This window comes from Petromyzon marinus, unplaced genomic scaffold (assembly GCF_048934315.1).
Source record: "Petromyzon marinus isolate PM22_M1 ecotype Great Lakes invasive population unplaced genomic scaffold, UKy_Petmar_22M1.pri1.0 PM_G_Scaffold_34, whole genome shotgun sequence".
Lineage (NCBI taxonomy): Eukaryota > Metazoa > Chordata > Hyperoartia > Petromyzontiformes > Petromyzontidae > Petromyzon > Petromyzon marinus.
The window spans coordinates 1,510,155-1,532,252 of NW_027422917.1; the positions used below are offsets into that span (position 1 = coordinate 1,510,155).

General features: G+C 42.6%; 1 protein-coding gene across 1 annotated transcript in view; it reads left to right on the forward strand.

Annotated features, from left to right (window-relative positions):
• Positions 1–22,098, forward strand: part of LOC142915741 (uncharacterized) — a 42,697-nt gene that overhangs the window by 13,091 nt on the left and 7,508 nt on the right. Inside the window, exons 7-23 of the mRNA XM_076061443.1 lie at positions 2,355–2,413; positions 2,546–2,615; positions 2,767–2,840; positions 3,496–3,604; positions 3,745–3,839; positions 4,747–4,922; positions 7,591–7,658; positions 7,837–7,889; positions 10,003–10,107; positions 10,299–10,402; positions 11,629–11,746; positions 11,843–11,913; positions 13,420–13,492; positions 15,983–16,045; positions 18,088–18,207; positions 20,352–20,459; positions 21,741–21,833. Of these exons, the coding sequence (XP_075917558.1) occupies positions 2,355–2,413; positions 2,546–2,615; positions 2,767–2,840; positions 3,496–3,604; positions 3,745–3,839; positions 4,747–4,922; positions 7,591–7,658; positions 7,837–7,889; positions 10,003–10,107; positions 10,299–10,402; positions 11,629–11,746; positions 11,843–11,913; positions 13,420–13,492; positions 15,983–16,045; positions 18,088–18,207; positions 20,352–20,459; positions 21,741–21,833 (1,559 nt within the window). The remainder of the gene's footprint in view (positions 1–2,354; positions 2,414–2,545; positions 2,616–2,766; positions 2,841–3,495; positions 3,605–3,744; positions 3,840–4,746; positions 4,923–7,590; positions 7,659–7,836; positions 7,890–10,002; positions 10,108–10,298; positions 10,403–11,628; positions 11,747–11,842; positions 11,914–13,419; positions 13,493–15,982; positions 16,046–18,087; positions 18,208–20,351; positions 20,460–21,740; positions 21,834–22,098) is intronic.

Sequence of the window (22,098 nt, forward strand, 5' to 3'; positions counted from 1 at the left end):
TTTTTGAGCTGGATGATGATGTGATTCTGCATTCAGATAGGCATCAGTGTGCGTTTGCTTTCTGTAAACGCTGTGTGTTATTTTACCATTTAGGCCATGTCCAAGCAAAATATCTAGGAATGGGAGTGTATTATTCACCTCCATTTCCATGGTGAACTGGATGGCCGGGTTTTGTGCATTGAGATGATTTAGAAAATCATTAAGTGTATCTTTACCATGTGGCCAGACAACCAAAGTGTCATCCACATACCTAAACCAAAAGGATGGTTTTAATGTGCTCGAGGCAAGTGCTCTTATTTCAAAGTTTTCCATGTACAAATTTGCTATAGCAGGGGATAAAGGAGAACCCATTGCTGCTCCTTCCTTTTGTTTAAAGAAATCCCCTCTCCATAAGAAGTAAGTGTTATTTAAGCAATGGCCAGCAAGTTTCGGAATATCTTTTTGTAAACCGGTATTCTTTACTAGTGTATCAAGTAATTTAAGCGATTCGTCCACTGGAACCTTAGTGAATAGAGAAATCACATCAAAGCTTACCAGAATATCATCAGGAGTAAGTTTAATATCTTTAATCACATTCACAAGATGTTCTGAATTTTTTATGAATGAAGATGTCTTACCGATGTAGGGCTGTATTTGTTTGGTTATATATTTTGCTAATTGATATGTGGCAGAGCCAATTGTACTGACTATGGGTCGTAATGGGATGCCGATTTTATGAATCTTTGGTAGCCCATAGAGTCTAGGTGGTTTTGAGGCCCTTGGCTTAATTAGGTATTGCTCATTTTTAGGGATTAATGAATTTGCAATTATTGCAGTGGTCTTACGTTCTAAAGTATTAGTTGGATCTCGTTTAATTTTAATGTAGGTACTTTCCTCTAGTAAATTTCTAATTTTATTATCATAATCGGCTCGTGACATCAGTACAGTAGTGCGGCCTTTATCAGCTGCTAGGATTTGGATATCCTTATTTACACGCAGCTCTCTTAAGGCTTTTGCCTCGTTAGAGCTAATATTTACTTTTGGAACTTTGCTATTCTCAATTATTTTAGCAACCTCATGTCTAGTCATCTCTGCCTCATTATTAACAGAGCACTGAATGCCAAATCACGATCGCAAAGCAATACTACTGAAAGCGACCAGATTGTTAAAACAATAAAAATTCCATATATCTCAGGAGTAACTGACAAATTAGCCCGCGTTTTGCAAAAGCAAAACATTACAGTAAGATTTGGTACAGTACACAAAATTCAAAAACTAGTATCTTGCACTAAAGACGCATTACCTAAACTATCAACAGAAGGTGTATATCGGATTAATTGTTCATGTGGCAGCTGCTACATTGGGCAGACGGGACGTAACATCAGCGTAAGACTAAAAGAACATCAGAGAAATATTAAATTATCTCAAACACAACTGTCGGCAGTGGCAGAACATGCTTGTCAACAAGGACACTCAATTGATTTTGACAATGTTGCAGTGGTGTGTAAAACTAATTATTACTGGCAAAGACTAATTAGAGAATCCATTGAAATTGAGAGGAACAAGAATAACTTTAATCGCTCTGACAGCTACCGGCTCAGTGCGGCCTGGAAGCGTATTATTAAATAATACACATTACATTTTGATTTAAAGAATTACTAATCTACAACTCATTACTAATCATAACCAATGACTGATTACTAATCGATTATATAATTACATTACCCCCCCCTCCGCCTCTAATCACTGCACCTGATGAGTTAAGTGATGACGTCACTCTTCTGCTCTATATAAAACCGGGAGCAAGCGAGGGCTTTACCATTCTGGCGAATTGCCCGATGATGCTGGAAGTATTTACCAGCGAAACGTCGTACTCAAACTGTAAATGTGGATTAACTCTTCAACACACCGGTGGGCTGAAGTAGTGAATTATTTGTCTTTTGTCAACGTGACACTTTTCTTTGCTGATTGGTCGTGTCGGGTGGTGGAGGGTTACGACACATTTATAAATAAACGCGATCTAACCCAAAAACCTTTATTATGGGTGATAATGACATTGACGGTGTAACACGTTTAGTGATTAAACTTGATTGTCGTTGACTCACGTGGGTCACGTCCGCACGGTGATAATGACATTAACGGTGTGACATGTTTAGCGATTAAACTTGCTTATTGTTGACTCACGTGGGTCACGTGCGTACGGTGATAATGGACATTGACGGTGTAACACGTTTAGTGATTAAACTTGCTTGTCGTTGACTCACGTGGGTCACGTGCGTACGGTGATAATGGACGTTGACGGTGTAACACGTTTAGTGATTAAACTTGCTTGTCGTTGACTCACGTGGGTCACGTCTGCACGGTGATAATGGCAGCTGAAACAGAACAGGAACAAGTGGAAGCTGTTCATTCGTCGCTGAAAGCAGAACTGAAGGTAAAATGTGTGATGCTTTTTAAATTTTGTTTTCATTTAATTGTATTTCTTGAGAAACGTGTAACGGTATAAACGTACGCACGTGCACATTTAACATTGATGCTGGATCCCCGCTGTCATCCTCTCTTAAAGACGTTTGCGGTGACTTTCAGCGAATTGAATTTAAAGTCTCAAAATGACAAGAATATTGCGTTGGGCAAAGGTGAGTCTCGTGCCGGGTGACGCAATGCACGGCTGCTCAGTGATACGCAGAGCACCGTCGATGATGATCGATGACCGTTGTGGTTTTTACTGGATGAATATTGACGCGCTCAGCCACTTTGTTGAACGTACGACGCGTGTGTCGTACGCAGTGGAAGCAGCTGTGGACGCGATGGGAAGAGCGCGGTGGGACTTTGTAAACAAGTTGACGATTAAAGAAAGCCAGGTTCGTGTGAATTCATGAGCTGATCGCTTTTGCTCACATTTTAAATGCACGTTGGGATAAAAAAAATATTGGATTAAACGACCACGCATTACCTTTTACAAACCAGTGTGTATATATAGCTCAAACCCCAAGGGTCTTTTATAATTCAGGCTCATACATTTTTGTTGATTTCAAATGTAAGAAATGTAGCTCCTAAAGGCATGCCTGTCTCAATCATAAAATATCCTTTGAAGATCAAGATCACCTTCAAATAAAAACTGATATATTAATGTTCCTATCCCAAACTATTGCCTTTAATGCCTACTATTGCCATTGTGTACAGTGTTCATACATTGCTTTTACAATTTACAAACGTCTGTATAACAATATAATGCTTAAAATGTGAATTATTTCCACTTTAGAACGTATTCAGTGCCCTAAACGCATTTGTTCAACGAAATATATGGGATGTGCACATTTCTACCTCTTTGTCTTGATTTCTCAAGTTCATTTCAGTCTGGTAAACACAACTTATCTGACTTCAATGATGACTTGCAAACCAGAAAACTCGCCTTGCCCAGCAGTAGGTCATTTCATAGATCCGTGCGTAAAGTCGTATTATTATCATTGTCGTTCAGTAGTTAGCAAACAGAGAGTTCCGTCTCATCGCTCTTAGGCCAAAGAAATGTCCGAGCTGTTGGAGTTAAAAAATGAAGAGCTCAAAACGGCCTCGCAAAAGCTGCAAGATTCCATTGAAAGCTGCGCTCGACTCGAAGAAACAGAGCGTGAGAGCACACTTCAAGTTGCCCGCTTTTTATTGCCAACGAGCCCGGATGTGTTTGTGCGTGTGCGCGGTGGGCAAATGTCTGCACGTCCCGACCGTGAAAGTCGATCCCGATTTCGTTTGTTTTGCATGAATTAACAGGCAACTTTCAAGCACGGCTTGAGCAAACGCAGAAAGAAAGTGGTACCCTGAAACTCGAAGTAAATCGCCGTCGGGAAGTTGAAAGCACGCTGCAGGTGACCTATCCGTTCATTTTTTTTTATTTAAAGCTTTCGTGACTGCAGCGATTCATATTCTTAGCTCTTTCGGTAAAGTCACCACGTTGAAGGGAAACAAAATAATAAAATATATTTAAAACAATAAAAATTCTCACGACGTTTCGACCATAACACAAACGGTCGTTATCAGGTGTGTCGGTTTGCATTAATTAATTTATTTTTAAACGGTGTTTAAACGGTGTTTTAAAAATAAATACATTAATGCAAACCGACACACCTGATGATGACCGTTTGTGTTATGGTCGAAACGTCGTGAGAATTTTTATTGTTTTATATATTTTATTATTTTTATTGTTTCCTTTCAACGTGACTTTACCGAAAAAGCTAAGAATATGTATCCGTTCATATTTATTACATCGCTAATATTGTCTGCATTCCTTAACTGGATATTTTTAACGGAATGGTTTTCTTTTTGATTTAAAGCTTTGGTCACTGCAGGGATTCATATTCTTGGTTCTTTCGGGTAAAGTCGCCACGTAGAAGGGAAACAATAAAATAATAAAAATATGCAACAATAAAATTCTCACGACGTTTCGACGGCAACTCAAGCAATCATCATCAGGTGTGAACACCACAGCAAGAAAAAATTTTCACCGCCACTTATTCCAAATGTTCTTGCTGTGGTTTTCACACCTGATGATGATTGCTTGTGTTGCCGTCGAAACGTCGTGAGAATTTAATTGTTTAATATTTTAATCATTTTATAGTTTCCCTTCTACGTGGCGACTTTACCGAAAGAACCACGAATAAGGAATGGTTTTCTCTTAGCCTTTTTGGAAAAGTCTCAAGCTTTTTTCACTGTATCTGAACAAATGCAGCGGGTCACCCGCCTCATCGATTTCATCATCGTACGGTCTGAATGCAGGCTGGGATGCAAAACGCGGAGAGAAGTTTTGTGGAGAAGGAGCGAGAGTTCACCGCAAGCACCGCGGAGCTGCGGCTGTCGTGCGACAAGCTGCAGCACGAACGTCGGGACCTGAACGTGATTGTGCAAAACCTGGAGAAGGCAAACGAAGAGTTGACAGCAGCAGCCAGCCAGAGGCAAGTGGTGAACTTTTACAACACGGCACGTGTCGCGTGCCGAGACGTTATTCATCGATTTAAAGCGTTCGTGACTGCAAGGATTAATTGTATTAAATAATAAAATAAAATAACACGATAAAATTCTCACGACGTTTCGGCCACAACACAAGCGGCCTTCATCAGGTGAAGGGACGAGACTGCCTCAGCGCTCCAGCGCTGTCCTCCAGACATTCTCGTCCCTTCACCTGATGAAGGCCGCTTGTGTCGTGGCCCGAAACGTCGTGAGAATTTTATCGTGTCATTTTATCAATTTATTATTTTATTATCATTCTACGTGGTGGTGACTTTACCGAAAGAACCAAAGAAGACATTAATTATCGTTGCGTCGCTATTGTCACGTACTACGCTGGTTGATGCAGGAAAGCCCCACGGCGGTGTTCTTCACTCATTTTCAGAGGTGGCGGAGGGCGAGGGCGGGTCGGGGGGGGTGGGGCACGTCCGCCGATAAGACACGGTACAGCGTGAGGGCCGCCACACGTTTTAACACCGCTGGGTTTGACAGCAGCACACGAGGACGACGACGACGACGACGATGGGGAGGTGATTTCAGATCTGGGTATTGTCAGGGGCCGCACAAGAGGCCACCAGGGGCCGCTCGTGGCCCGCCGGCCTTGCAGTGAAGGACACTGCCCCACAGTGTTCACGTTTAGAAGGGGGTCTGCAATTGTTTTGCAGTAGGGGGCGACAATTGCTTCGTGTTTCCCCCAATTAAGTTATTAGCGAGTTTTCAAGTTTGTGAATTGCAGACGTTGGGAGCTACTAAGGAGAAGGCGCTGCATTGCGTAGAACATCTCTGACTGTTGTGGTATCTGTAAAGCAAAACAAATACAGTACAGTTTAAATTTCCATTTAAAGCTTTCGTGACTGCAGGGATTCATATTCTTGGTTCTTTCGGTAAAGTCACCACCACGTAGAATGGAAATAAAATAATAAAAATAAAACATAAAATAAAATTCTCATGACGTTTCGGCCACAACACAAGTAGCCTTCCTTAGGTGAAGGAACAGAACTGTCGGGAAGACGGCGCTCGAGTGAACACTGCTAAGCTTGGCAGTGTCTTTTAAGCTGGGTGGGAGGAGCAGAGCCCCTTGACGAAGGAGTTTACATATCAACAGAAGGATTTAGCATTGAAGTAGCTAAGTTAATGTGTTGGATTAGCATGATGTTAATGTGAGGAATTAGCATGTAACTGGGAGATTAGCAGGATGTTAATGTGAGGAATTAGCATGTAACTGGGAGATTAGCATGATGTTGATGTGAGGAATTAGCATGTAACTGGGAGATTAGCAGGATGTTAATGTGAGGAATTAACATGTAACTGGTCACGGTAGTAGCTATGTTAAAGTCCGAGTTTACATATCAACAGAAGGATTTAGCATTGATGTAGCTGTGTTAATGTGTTGGATTAGCAAGATGTTAAAGTCAGAAATTAGCATGTAACTGGGAGATTAGCATGATGTTAGTGTGAGGGATCAGCATGTGACTGGTCACGGAAGTAGCTATGTTAAAATCAGAGTTTACATATCAACAGAAGGATTTAGCATTGAAGTAGCTGTGTTAATGTGTTGGATTAGCAGGGTGTTAAAGTCCGAGTTTACATATCAACAGAACAATTTAGCATTGAAATAGCTGTGTTAATGTGTTGGATTAGCAGAATGTTAAAGGCAGAATGTTAGTGTGAGGGATTAGCATGCCGGTTTATTTTTTCCTTGTTTCAACGTTAGCACCACGGAAAGCGACGAGCTTTGTTCAGACGGACGAGTCCATCATTGTTCGGAACGGAGGAGGGGGGAGAGGGAGAAGCAGCCACGATGCGCTGGGTCTGCAATTATTTTGCAGTAGGGGGCGACAGTTGCTTCGTGTTTCTCCCAATTAAGTTATTAGCGAGTTTTCAAGTTTGTGAATTTCAGACGTTGGGAGCTACTAAGGGGAAGGCGCTGCATTGCGTAGAACATCTCTGACTGTTGTTGTATCTGTAAAGCAAAACAAATACAGTACATATTCTTAGTTTTTTCGGTAAAGTCACGTTGAAGGGAAACAACAAAATAATAAAATATATATAAAACAATTAAAAATTCTCACGACGTTTCGACCATTACCCAAACGGTCGTCTTCAGGTGTGAAAACCACTGCAAGAAAATTTTCTTGATATGTGGTTTTCACACGTGAGAATTTTATCGTTTTATATTTTTATTATTTTATTGTTTCCCTTCTACGTGGTGACTTTACCAAAAGAACCAATAATAGAGTACAGTTTGTTCACCGATGCAGTTTTCTGCATCGTTTAATCTGGCTTCTGCCGCACATCACGAACACAACGTCCGCGTGACGATTATCCGAACCGGTCCCGGGCCTCCACTCAACTCGGCCTCAAATGAGTACCCTGGTGCGGTGTGTGAACATCGCCACTGGGGAGACAAAGGCGGCCGGGCGTGGTGCTGGCCACCCACCCCCTCGTGTACCGTGCCGGCCTTCAATGATGCTCGCGAGCAGCACTTGACCCAACAGTCTGTTAAGGCTACACGGGGACGATTTTCGTCTTGCATTGATTGTGTGCTGCGTTGCGTATGACATTTTTTTAAACAATTAAATGAGGCAGATGTCTTGTTATGTTTTTTTTTATCAGGCGCAGCGAAGAAGCTGAGATTCGTAGCAGGCTTGAAAGAAATATTCGTGAAAAAAATACAGAAATAGGTAGGCAACGTTTTGAGAGTGTCAGTGACCATTGCGAGTGTTAATTATTTATCGCACGTGCGACATTTGACCTCTATCAGGAGTGTACATTGTTAACGTCTGTTTAATATATTTTCATCGTTGTCCAACGTTTATTGGTAATCCTTAATTAATATTATCACTCGATTATTATTTTTAGATAATTTGAAGATTGCAAGCGACAATAACGACGTGAAACATCGCGAAACGCTGGTGAGCACATTTCAATGTCGTCTATCGCAATATCAGCCAGAAGAGCGGACGACGTTCAACGTCGCGATTGTAGTTCACAAGTTCATTAGCCAAGTAAAGCCCAATGAGCCAAAAAAGCTCCTTTGTCAATGGTGGCTCAGCAAATCATTCTATTTGAACAATTACACAGGTTTACATTTTTAAAATAAATCAATTAGATTGTACTATTTACATTCACATTTGAAACTTTTGTGATCTTAACAGTCGGTTTAGGTGAGGACAGAGATGACAGAGTGAAGGTGCTAAGAGACGATGCTAGATGGTTCCAAAGCTTTGTAGCAGCTACATTAAATGATTTAGATTTATCTTCCCACCCGCCCCACTTCTCTGAAATGGTTCAATTTCGTTGGGATTGTTTTCCGCCAGCGAAGTCACCTGCTTGAGCAAGCTATGCAGCGTTGCCGTATTGGGGCTCGCACTTTGTTACCCAAAAAAAAAAACAATCGCTTTTCGATTTATAATAATAATAGGGTTTTTCCCCTTTTTTCTGGCAATAAAACTGAAATCTTTTTACGAGGATTCACGTCACTGCATTAACCACAACACCTGCAGTCAAAATGCAAACAAAAAACCTACTATGATAATATATATGTGGCATTGTCCTTGAAACTCATTGGTCCACACCAAGGGACGGCTTTCTTTTGAGCCTCGACCCAATTGGTGCTCGACAAGATGACGCCAAAAGGCGTACATTGTTTTTGAGCTGTGTGACGCCTTTTGGCGTGGACCAATCAGTTTCAAGGACAATGCCACATATATTATCATAGTAGGTTTTTTGTTTGAATTTTGACTGCAGGTATATTGTGGTCAATGCAGCGACGTGACTCCTCGTAAAAAAAGGTTTCAGTTTTGTTGCCAGAAAAAAGGGGGAAAACCCCTATATTATTATATTTTGGCACTGGCAAAGGAGGTCCAATGATGTAGATGCTCACCCCGAGCCCTCATTACCTTGATAGTGCATTGTCTTTGAGCTGTGTGACGCCTTTTGGTGTCATGTGGTCTAGCACCAATTGGGTCGAGGCTCAAAAGAAAGCCATCCCTAGGTGTGGACCAATCAGTTTCAAGGACAATGCCACATATATATTATCATAGTAGGTTTTTTTGTTTGCGTTTTGACTGCAGGTATTGTGGTCGATGCAGCGACATGAATCCTTGTAAAAAAAGGTTTCAGTTTCGTTGCCAGAAAAAAGGGGGAAAACCCCTATTATATTATTATATTTTGGCACTGGCAAAGGAGGTCTAACGATGCTTTTCGATTTTATCAAACACGGAACGCCGGCCACTGCGTCGGTCTCCGTCGCTGTGCTCACAACGGCCTTTGGGTCGCGTCCCAATATTTTTTGTTTTGCTTGGCAAGGCGTTTCACGTTGGGCTCCCGAGAGGCTCGGGGAGCACGTGGGGGGGGGAGGGGGGAGAGAAAGGGAACGTTCAGACGGCATCCGAGAGCATTTACATTATGAGACCTCCTTTGCCAGTAACAAGATATAGTAATAGGTTCTACCCTTTCAAACTGGCACGAAAAACTGACACCTTTATTCAAGGCATCATGTCTGCAATAACCACAACACAAGCAGTCAAAATGCAAACAAAAGAGACAACTCTGATAATAATATTGGCACTGTCCTTGAATTTGAGTTTTTTGTGCCAGTTAAAAGGGTAAAAACCTATTACTATATCTTGTTACTGGCAAAGGAGGTCTCATAATGTAAATGCTCACCCCGAGCCTTCAATACTCTGATAGTGCGTTGTTTTTGAGTTGTACGCCTTTTGGCGTCTTCTGGTCCAACACCAGTGGAGACTAGGCTCTAAGAAAAGCCGTCTCGGGTGTGGACCAATCAAATTCAAGGACAGTGCCAATATCATTATCAGAGTTGTCTTTTTGTTTGCATTTTGACTGCTTGTGTTGCGGTTATTGCAGACATGATGCTTTGAATAAAGGTGTCAGTTTTTGGTGCCAGTTAAAAGGGTAAAACCTATTGCTACGGCATCCGAGAGCTTACGCCCACCGTGGTGCAATAAACACATCTTGGGGTATCGTAGGAGGTGTTGGTCTCGTGTCGTGTCTTGCGTGAAGGAATCCTTAGACGCGTTCAAACGAGAGAGAGCTTCACTCCAAGAAGCCGTCTGTCAAATGGAACAGCGGATAGCCGCCATGGAAACGCTGAAAAACGAAAGCAAGGTATTTCGAACGTTTCTTAAATCTACGGGTAAAATAATAACCCGCGCAACACTTCCCTGTGAGCGTTATCGTTTGCAAACGCGTGTAGAATTGCGTCAATTGTCGTCGCTGCGGATGCTCTTTTTTGCGCGCACAAATGTGGCAATTCGCGTCGCCCGGCGCCGCATCTTGGGGCGTCGTTTAACTTCCAGAGCGAACTCAACGGAGCGAAAGCAAAAGAGCGCGTCTTGGAGAATGACCTCAGAGACGCCTTGAACGCGGCGAACGTCCTGGAATCAGAGCTGTCTCAGGAGAGGTAAATGTTGGAGCGTTATTTTTCAGCTCGCTCATTCGGGCGCATTTAGGCGTTCCCCTCCTCCTCCCCCTTCGCCCTCTCTCCCTTTTATCGTTTCGACCCCCGGCCGTCCTTCCCCCGAGAGCGGTGTCTCTTCACCTTGACCGCAGCCTGCCACCCCCTGTGGCTCTCAGCCGTTAACAACGTCGTACGACGTCGATACGGTAGAAACCGTGGGATCGCGAGCACGATTCGTTCCGGAAAGGTGTTTTGTAATCCAAAGCACTCGCGTATAATCAGAGCACTCGGTACATCAGTTGTGATCACGTGACGCCCGGCAGTACAAAGCGTGTCTACACGTGCGCTGCGCGTATTGCGAGAACCTCGCTCGTTTATCAAGTTAATATTTATTTACAAATGTAGCCCGTCTCGCCAAACACTCGCAGGCCAAGTTACTCGCAATCCAAGGTTTTACTGTACACAGCAACTCCTCTGCACCCGCTGTGGGACGTAAGGCCACAATAAATACACAGGGGTTGATGAAACAAAGTAGTTGTACTAACGTATCCGCGCTAAATTTGCGTTTTGTTTTTTCACCTTCTAAAGAAAACAAATCTGGCCGTGTCTCGCACCCCCCCAGAAAGGGAATCTCGCACCCTCAGGTTGTGAAGAGCCACTGCCCTACAGGGTTATCCGAGTTCAGGAAGTAGACACCAGGGAAGTAGAGTTTATTGAAACGCATGGCATCGACGGGTTAAAGATATAAAACGCCGGTGAATAATCGGCGTGCTTGACAGGTGTCAAGTCCCAGGCAATGTCGTCTGTCTGTGTGTGTGTGTAGCTTAAGCGTTGGTTCCATAAATAGCTTTCGGACAAAAAATCGTGAAGCTTTGAGACAGTTTGGCAGTGTGTTTAAAAATCATGGTTTTATTTTTTCTCGGATGAATGCTTGTCAATTGACTCAAACGATAGATAAAATAAAACCTGAAAATAGTAGATATCGCAAACAAGTTCTTACTGATTATAGTATAATGTTACCCAATATCGATGTGTGTGTTTGTTAGCTTTATTGACACTGGGCCAAGGTTTATGGTGCATCAAACATTCCACAGCATCGTACAATGCAGAGAATAAATTGCTCCTCTCTTGGATTTACACAACTGTTGCTTATGGTTTTTTTTTATATCCTGGAGCTAAGTAACCGCGTGTGAAATAAAAGTACCCGAACGATCTTAAATTTTTAACAGAATATGCAGCCTTGACATCAGAAACAGGTTGGGGCTGGTTATTTTGGAAAACGAGAAACTGACCGAGCTGTTCTCTCGCGTGGCGAAACAAAACGAGGAACTTACCGACATCATTGAGGTATTCTGGCTCGGACGTACGCACGATGCACATCTTTGTGGGACATTGCAGACCGCAAAACTGTTTTTACAAAATGATCCACGCTCTCGTTTTCAGACGACAAAGCGCAACGAAGCTGCGTTACAGGTCAAAGTTCAAAAGTTGGAATCGATTAATAAAAACCTAACGTAAGTTCTGATTCATAAACTTCGTTGAAAATTTCCAGCTGTGGTTTTCACACCTGACGACGATTGCTTCTTGCGTTGCAGTCGAAACGTCGTGAGAATTATATTGTTTTATATTTTTATTATTTTATTGTTTCCCTTCTACGTGGTGACTTTACCGCAAAGAACCATGCCCATACATGTGTCTCTCTCTCTGTCTCTGTGTTAACTCTTTCCGCTTATGCGTCTGTATATGTATGTGTCTCCGGTTCTGTGTCTTATCTCTCTCTTAAACGTAATCAACCAGGTAGGGTGTTGACTGTTATGTCAGCCGACATTCTGCGCTGTATTGCATTATATTTCTAAGTTTACTAGGAATTGTTTCTCTTTCATTTGTACCTGATGATGATTGCTTGCTTTGCAATCGAAACGTCGTATGATATTATGTAATTTATTATTTTCTATTTCTACGTGGTGACTTTACCGAAAGAACCAAATAATAATATTAAAGTAAGTTGTTCCTGCCTATTTTTTTGGGGGGGCTTTTCAATTCACAATATTTTCCTTTTTGTGGATGACATACTTTTGTTACAAACACAACTCCCATCTCTGTGAAAGAAGACTCTGGCCCTTTATCCACATGGTAAGGTCTTTATTTCACGGCATGGGTCCACACCTTCATCCCCGCTCTCTCTCTCCCGCAACGACCCCAACTCCGCCTCCCGCCCCCTCTTTTAACCTCTTCCTGGCTCCGCCCCTCGTTGCACTCCACCAATCGTCACCTCTCTCTCACCCTCACCTGCAACTTCCATCACTACCTATGAGATCTTCACTCAAAACTGCTCTGGAGGAGTTGTACACCTCTAGCTGCCACTGCTATTCAGTGGCCTAAAATATGGCTCTAGGGTTTGGTGTTGCATGTTATTTATGTAGTTTATTGTAAAAAATTCGGTCACAGTCCCTATGATCACTGTTACATTGCATTTATGGCTTTTATTTTGGTGATTTTGAAAAGTTTATTTGGTTTGGCCATGTTTTTGTTTATTGTAGTACGGAGTTAGACTGATGGCCTTAATCTAAGTTGTATTGTGGTTGTTGTTGTTTGACTTGCATCCCACTGGGATTTTTGCACACAGAGTTGGTGTACGGTGCTATTTCAGGAATATTTTGATGTTTTTTTTCCTGGATTTTCTGTTTGCACAGTCACATAATCACTTTAAGATGTTTTCTTGTTCATGTTTTTTGTTTGTTGTGGTTGCACCTGATTCAAGAGCCGAATGGCTCACAGGGCTATACCAAATAAATGCAAATGGAACTATGGAACCTGGCCTAACCGTCCCACCTGACGCCCACCCAACCCTCTCGCTCTTTTACCTTTTGAATGTTCCGGGCCAATCCTCTTGGCTCCCCGTTCCCTAACCAATCGTCGCGTGGATGTGTTTGCTCCCGCCTTCTTGATTACTCTGTTCCGGGGAATCGTGTGGGACGATCACTACGCCTGCAATGATGTTTTTTTTTCTTTTAATCCAGGGAAGAGTTGGAATCTGCCAAAACGCAACATCATGCACAGCTTGAAGCCCACGTACAGAAATATACAAACTTGGTAAATACGAAACATAAAACAGTACTCTACGAAGTGCTTTAAATCATTGATTATCATAATGTATTGGTTAGCACACTAGGTTTCCAATCCAGAAGTAGACGGATCAATCCTCTGGTGTGACAGTTGAAACAATGAGGACTATTCTGAAATTCGTCTTAAAAGTGTACCCAAGTTTTGCGTCTCAGTAAACTTGAGTATAGTTTTAAGATACGCACCCTGTATATTTTTGTTACGCAGACTGCCACGTAGTCTATTCTGATCAATTTATGATTCCTCTAGTTCTTTAATGGGGGGCATTACCTCGTTCTCAGTGAGTCGAGGATTTGTAGTGTATAGTGTCGTGTATAGTGTGTAGTGTAGTGTATAGGATGAACATTGAGATTTATAAAGGCACGTGGTGACCCATAAGGTCTGAATTGGTCTGTGATAAGGTAGACACTGATAAGGGCTTGACTGGTATGTAGTGTATAGTGTCGTGTAGAGTGTGTAGTGTAGTGTATAGGATGAACATTGAGATTTATAAAGACACGGGGTGACCGATAAGGTCTGAATTGGTCTGTGATAAGGTAGACACTGATAAGGGGTTGACTGGTATGTAGTGTATAGTGTCGTGTATAGTGTGTAGTGTATGGGATGAACATTGAGATGTATAAAGGCACGGGGTGACCGATAAGGTCTGAATTGGTCTGTGATAAGGTAGACACTGATAAGGGGTTGACTGGTGTGTAGTGTATAGTGTGTAGTGTAGTGTATAGTGTGTAGTGTAGTGTATAGTGTTGTGTATAGTGTGTAGTGTAGTGTACAGGATGAACATTGAGATTTATAAAGGCACGGGGTGACCGACAAGGTCTGAATTGGTGTGTGATAAGGTAGACACTGATAAGGGCTTGACTGGTATGTAGTGTATAGTGTGTAGTGTAGTGTATAGGATAAACATTGAGATTTATAAAGGCACGTGGTGACCAATAAGGTCTGAATTGGTCCGTGATAAGGTAGACACTGATAAGGGGTTGACTGGTGTGTAGTGTATAGTGTAGTGTATAGTGTGTAGTGCTGTGTATTGAATGAACATTTAGATTTATAAAGGCACTGGGTGACCGATAAGGTCTGAATTGGTCTGTGATAAGGTAGACACTGATAAGGGCTTGACTGGTGTGTAGTGTATAGTGTCGTGTATAGTGTGTAGTGTAGTGTATAGGATGAACATTGAGATTTATAAAGGCACGTGGTGACCAATAAGGTCTGAATTGGTCTGTGATAAGGTAGACACTGATAAGGGCTTGACTGGTATGTAGTGTATAGTGTCGTGTATAGTGTGTAGTGTATGGGATGAACATTGAGATTTATAAAGGCACGGGGTGACCGATAAGGTCTGAATTGGTCCGTGATAAGGTAGACACTGATAAGGGGTTGACTGGTGTGTAGTGTAAGGTGTCGTGTATAGTGTGTAGTGTATAGGATGAACATTGAGATTTATAAAGACACGGGGTGACCGATAAGGTCTGAATTGGTCTGTGATAAGGTAGACACTGATAAGGGGTTGACTGGTGTGTAGTGTATAGTGTGTAGTGTAGTGTATAGTGTGTAGTGTAGTGTATAGTGTTGTGTATAGTGTGTAGTGTACAGGATGAACATTGAGATTTATAAAGGCACGGGGTGACCGACAAGGTCTGAATTGGTGTGTGATAAGGTAGACACTGATAAGGGCTTGACTGGTATGTAGTGTATAGTGTGTAGTGTAGTGTATAGGACAAACATTGAGATTTATAAAGGCACGTGGTGACCAATAAGGTCTGAATTGGTCTGTGATAAGGTAGACACTGATAAGGGGTTGACTGGTATGTAGTGTATAGTGTTGTGTATAGTGTGTAGTGTAGTGTAAAGGATGAACATTGAGATTTATAAAGGCACGGGGTGACCGATAAGGTCTGAATTGGTCTGTGATAAGGTAGACACTGATAAGGGGTTGACTGGTGTGTAGTGTAAGGTGTTGTGTATAGTGTGTAGTGTAGTGTATAGGATGAACATTGAGATTTATAAAGGCACGGGGTGACCGATAAGGTCTGAATTGGTCCGTGATAAGGTAGACACTGATAAGGGCTTGACTGGTGTGTAGTGTATTGTGTCGTGTGTAGTGTATAGGATGAACATTGAGATGTATAAAGGCACAGGGTGACCGATAAGGTCTGAATTGGTCTGTGATAAGGTATACACTGATAAGGGCTTGACCGGTGCACATTTCCAGCACTAATTGTGTCACCTGACACATTCAACGTTTAAAGACGCCGCGCTTGAATAGTACCGGTCGGTCACCTCGGACAGTTACGCTCGTTGGTCGGTGGCAAAGCGGCCGCACGGTGGCGATGAACGCAGTCCGTGGGAGTGTTTTGCCGCGCGGTCTGTTTTAAGAAGAAGTTTGCGAGCCTCGTTTCAATCAGGAGGTGAGGGTCATCAACCCCCAACACGTCTGTTGCACGCGAACCGCAACAGGTTCACGAGCTGGACGAGCAGCGGGAGGCGCACCGCCGGAAGGACAGCCGCAATGAAAACAAGGTGAGCGCCAAAACGTTTCCGTGGCAACGCATGTATCATTACCGGAGCGTTTTTGCGTTCGATGTGTTCGCCGCAGGTACATGGTGGTTAATGCGGTGCTTGAGACCTTGCAGAAGGTGTCTACTTGGAGTTGGAACATCTTAAACACCTGCTGCTGTAATAATAATAGGGGTTTTTCCTCTTTTTTCTGGCAACAAAACTGAAACCTTTTTACGAGGATTCATGTCGCTGCATTAACCACAATACCTGCAGTCAAAATGCAAACATTTTTCGACCATAACACAAAATGCAAACATTTTGACTGCACGTATTGTGGTTAATGCAGCGACATGGATCCTTGTAAAAAGGTTTTAGTTTTGTTGCCAGATAAAAGGGGAAAAACCCTATTATTAAGGATTCATGTCGCTGCATTAACCACAATACTTGCAGTCGAAATGCAAACAAAACACATACTTCATCATCATCATTATTAAAACACACACTATGATAATATGATGCATTGTCCTTGAAACTGATTGGTCCACACCAAGGGACGGCTTTCTTTTGAGCCTCGACCCATTTGGTGCTCGACCAGATGACGCCAAAAGGCGTCACACAGCTCAAAGACAATGCCACTATCAAAGTAATGAGGGCTCGGGGTGAGCATCTACATCATCATTAGACCTCCTTTGCCAGTACCAAAATATAATAAGAGGGATTTTCCCCCTTTTTTCTGGCAACAAAACTGAAACCTTTTTACGAGCTTTCATGTCGCTGCATTAACCACAATACCTGCAGTAAAAATGCAAACAATAAAAAACACCTCCTGTTGTATATACCCAGAAAAGGTAAAACCTATTCTTGTTATTTTTCATACCAAAAAAAGACACCAACTTTCTTATTTCACTAACACCGGCTGATAAAAAAAATTGTATATCGTATTTCCCGGATTATAACATGGACTCCTCCACCCGTATATTGAACTTCTTTCCCACCGCACATAGCCAACCGTTCTTAATCGGAGGTGCGGGGGAGGCTAAGGACAACCGTGGATAAAGCTTACTGTATTTCATTTAACAGTAAGTTCATATTCTTAGCTCTTTCGGTTAAAGTCACGTTAAAGGGAAACAATAAAATAATAAAAAATATATAAAACAATAAAAAAATTCTCACGACGTTTCGACCATAACACAAACGGTCGTCATCAGGTGTGAAAAGCAACGGCAAGAAACATTTGAAGGAAGTGGTGGTCCGCATTTATTTATTTATCTCCGGACGGTGTTTTATTTATTTAAGCCATCTGGCTGCCATGAGAGATTCGTTCATGAGGCTATCCACATATACAAGCACAGAGACAAGTTCAACCGAGAAGATGGATTCTGGCTTAGCAATCATTGGAAGGATTTGATAAACCATTTCAGGTCTTAATTGATTGTTCACGCTTATGGTGGCTTTCAGACAGCATTCATTAATTTTTCGTCTCCCCCCTCCTCTTTGCAGAACATAGATGGACTAGTCCTTCTAAATAAATTGTCAAATCGCTGCGCGTGGTGCTGACGTTTTTTTATAAATAAATACACCGTTTAAAAATAAATAAATTTATGCAAACCGACACACCTGGTGACGACCGTTTGTGTCATGGTCGAAACGTCGTGAGAATTTTTTTATTGTTATATATATTTTATTATTTTATTGTTTCCCTTCAACGTGACTTTAACCGAAAGAGCTAAGAATATGAATCACTGCAGTCACGAAAGCTTTAAATCAAAATTTAACAGTAAGTTGTTAGTGGTTCATGCCGAAGGTGGCAGGGGTTTTTGTGTGACGTGTGCCGTTGTGAGTCAATGTCTGAAGCCGGTTTACGTGCGATACTGTAGGCGCAGAATGTGTAAGTCCGGCGTTGTTGTTGTTGTTGTTGACTTTATAAAGAGCAGACAGGGCGTGGTGACCTATTAACGTTGACAGCACTTCTAAAACAACCCCCTTTTTAACATCTAAAAACCTAAGCAGTCGTTACCGTGACTGCAAATGTTCGCCCTGACCGAGTTCACTTCACTTTGCAGATCAAGGATTTGGAGTCTGAGATCGACTCGCTTGAGCGGCAGCGGCAGGACGACCGAGCACGCGACAACGCGATCGCGGAGTTAGCGGACTACATGGAGCAGATAAGACACTTGGAGGAGGTTTGCGAAATGAACTTGACAAATGTTGTTGTGATAATTGTTTTTTTACCCTTTTATCTGGCAACAAAACTGACACCTTTTTTTTTACAAGGAGTCATGTTTACATTGACCACAATACCTGCGGTCGGAACGCAAACACCAAACAACAACTCTGATAATGTATGTGGCACTGTCCTTGAAATTGATTGGTCCACACTCGAGACAGCTTTCTTTAGAGCCTCGTCTCACATTGGTGTTGGACCAGAAGACGCGTTCCGACCGCAGGTATTGTGGTCAATGTGAACATGACTCCTTGTAAAAAAGGTGTCAGTTTTGTTGCCAGATAAAAGGGTAAAAAAACAATTATCATATTTTGTTACTGGCAAATGAGGTTTCCAATAATGTATATTGACAAATGTTGTTTACCTCCAGTTTTAGTCTTGGTAAAAAAAATCGCATCGAGTATAATGTATAGTACGTTGGACTTCTTCCGTGCCGTACGTAGCCAACCGTGCTGATCGGAGGTGCGGGGGAAAGACAGCAAATGATGCGTTTCTGTGAGTCTGGATTTCTGTGTGAGTCTGTGGGTTTATGTGTGAGTCTGTGGGTTTATGTGTGAGTCTATGGGTTTATGTGTGAGTCTGTGGGTTTATGTGTGAGTCTGTGGGTTTATGTGTGAGTCTATGGGTTTATGTGTGAGTCTGTGGGTTTATGTGTGAGTCTGTGGGTTTATGTGTGAGTCTATGGGTTTATGTGTGAGTCTATGGGTTTCTGTGTGAGTCTATGGGTTTATGTGTGAGTCTGTGGGTTTATGTGTGAGTCTATGGGTTTCTGTGTGAGTCTGTGGATTTCTGTGTGAGTCTGTTGGTTTCTGTGTGAGTCTATGGGTTTATGTGAGTCTGTGGGTTTATGTGTGAGTCTATAGGTTTATGTGTGAGTCTGTGGGTTTATGTGTGAGTCTATGGGTTTATGTGTGAGTCTGTGGGTTTATGTGAGTCTGTGGGTTTATGTGTGAGTCTGTGGGTTTATGTGTGAGTCTATGGGTTTATGTGCAAGTCTGTGGATTTCTGTGTGAGTCTGTGGATTTCTGTGTGAGTCTGTGGATTTCTGTGTGAGTCTGTGGATTTCTGTGTGAGTCTGTGTGTTTATGTGAGTCTGTGGATTTCTGTGTGAGTCTATGGGTTTATGTGTGAGTCTGAGGATTTCTGTGTGAGTCTATGGGTTTCTGTGTGAGTCTGTGGATTTCTGTGTGAGTCTGTGGATTTCTGTGTGAGTCTATGGGTTTATGTGTGAGTCTGTGGATTTCTGTGTGAGTCTATGGGTTTCTGTGTGAGTCTGTGGATTTCTGTGTGAGTCTATGGGTTTATGTGTGAGTCTATGAGTTTATGTGTGAGTCTGTGGATTTCTGTGTGAGCCTATGGGTTTATGTGTGAGTCTGTGGATTTCTGTGTGAGTCTATGGGTTTACGTGCGAGTCTTCGTATGTACGTTGAACTTCTTCCGCGCCGTACGTAGCCAACCGTGCTGATCGGAGGTGCGGGGGGGGGGACAGGACAACAACCCTAAACACAACAAAAAGCAGTTAATGCTAAAACTAATAAGAGTGCCATTTATTAAGTAAAAACCTCACCAAGTCTCGAGCTCTTTTCACCGATCACGTAAGAGTTCTGCTTGGAGATCGTTGGCCACGTCCCCATCATCCGTGAGCGTTTTGCGTCCGGTATATCAAAACCGGAGCGTCCGGCCAAAGATTCGCCGCTCACATGAGGGCAATTCATTCGCAGGTTTGCGCAACCTGATTTCCGTGTATTTTCTTGACCCCTCCTTATCAACAGAAGTTGGGTTCGGGGGGTTTCTGCAAACGATCAACGACCTTGGCCTTGCTTCGAAGGGTGCCGGATTCGCAGACAGCCAAACCCACCGCTCATGACGAAGAGGATGCTGCGTGTTGTCGCGTGCGAGCTGTGATTTACACAAGTGCGGTGGAGCCTAATGGTGCCGTGGCAGATGTTACGTTTCTACACGCGGAGCGTCAACTTGCGTCGATGTTATATATATAAAAAAGCGGCAAAGATTTTGCCTTCACGGCATTTCGTAATGAATTTCTTAACCGAGTCAAAATCCGAGGCGCATAGCGTGACCGTTGTTGAAATCTCCCTCTTCCAGATAAGATCCCGGAACATTTCAGCTGAGATTGAGGAGGCGAAAATCAGAGCGGAAGAAACCGCACAGTTCAAAATCACAGAAATGACTGCGGTGGTGGAAGAGTGGAAGGTAACGTGCGGAAGTTGGCACTTCGTCCTGGATACGCCCTCACGTGTGTTTTTAAGCTGCTTCAAAATAACTGCAAAGTTTGTAAAAGGAAAATAAGGAAATGCCTTTTTGTCTTCTGATAGTTCATCGGCAGTGGTGGATTGTAAAATAACTTAGCACGCTCTGCAATGGCCCTCTTCTTAACAGCAACAGGAACATAATCTTGGTTCTTTCAGTAAAGTCACCACCACGTAGAAGGGAAACAATAAAATAATAAAAATATAAAACGATAAAATATATCACGACGTTTCGACTGCAACACAAGAAGCAATCATCATCAGGTGTGAAAACCACAGCAAGAACATTTGAAAACCACAGCAAGAAAATTTCAAATTGTTCTTGCTGTGGTTTTCACACCTGATGATGATTGCGTCTTGTGTTGCAGTCGAAACGTCGTGAGAATTTTATTGTTTTATATTTTTTATTATTTTATTGTTTCCCTTCTACGTGGTGGTGACTTTACCGAAAGAACCAAGAATATGAATCCCTGCAGTCACGAAAGCTTTAAATCGATATTTATATATATTATATGCCGGTGTTACCATCCGATTAATGCTGAACATCTTTTGCACCGTACGTAGCCAACCCGTGTTTACCGCAGGCGTAGGTGGGAGGACAACAGACTAAGCAGCAACAATTTGAATATTTCTTTATACTCCAGGAGGAATCAGATGAGCCGTAAAGCTCTTTTTCAAAGATGTCCGGTAGAAATTAGTTTTTCCTCGAATCTAGATTTCAAAGTGAGTCGCTCCGGTAGCTTCCTAATATCAAAAGGGAGAGCGTTCTAGACGGCCCCTTCGTGTCTTATCTTGTTCCTCTTTGGGGCGGTTTTATTGACAGATGCGTTGGAGCTCTGTGAACGTACATTCGCCGGTGTTTATGTTTCAACTTACTTATCTTGCAGGTTTATTTATTTATTTTCAGCGGCGAGTCCGTCTTAGAATTTTCGAAGCGCCGTCTTCCGCCCCTACAGTGTTCGCGACATGTTAGCAAGATAACATCGAGACGCAATTTTAACCGTAGCCCAAGCACACACACACATCTACAAGTGTTACATCTACAAGTGTTACATCTACAAGTGTTACATCTACAAGTGTTACATCTACAAGTGTTACACACACATCTACAAGTGTTACACACACATCTACAAGCATTTCCTGAGTGTTTTGTGCAGTTGGTAAATGCCGTTAAAATGTTTCGCGATTATTTTTTTTGTTTTTCGCGGCGATCCCTGACGTAAAGCGCGAGTGTGACCGGAAGCTGGAAGCTAAAGACAAAGACTATTCTTCTCTCGACCACAAATATCAGGAAGCACTTGAACGTGCGCGAACGTCGGTAAGTTTCCCGTTTGTTGCACCATTTGCTTGGATCTTCCCCATTCGGTGAATCGTCGTTGGGAGTCGCCGCGCTCACGTTCACCCCAGCCTCACGATCCCCGGTGACGCTGTGGCAGGCGAGCCACGTTGCCAAGTCACGCAGCAGATTAAAGACTCATCGTAGAAACACAACGGTGACATATTCTTGGTTCTTTCGGTAAAGTCACGTTGAAGGGAAACAATAAAATAATAATTTTGTTTTTTATATATTTTTTATTGTTTCC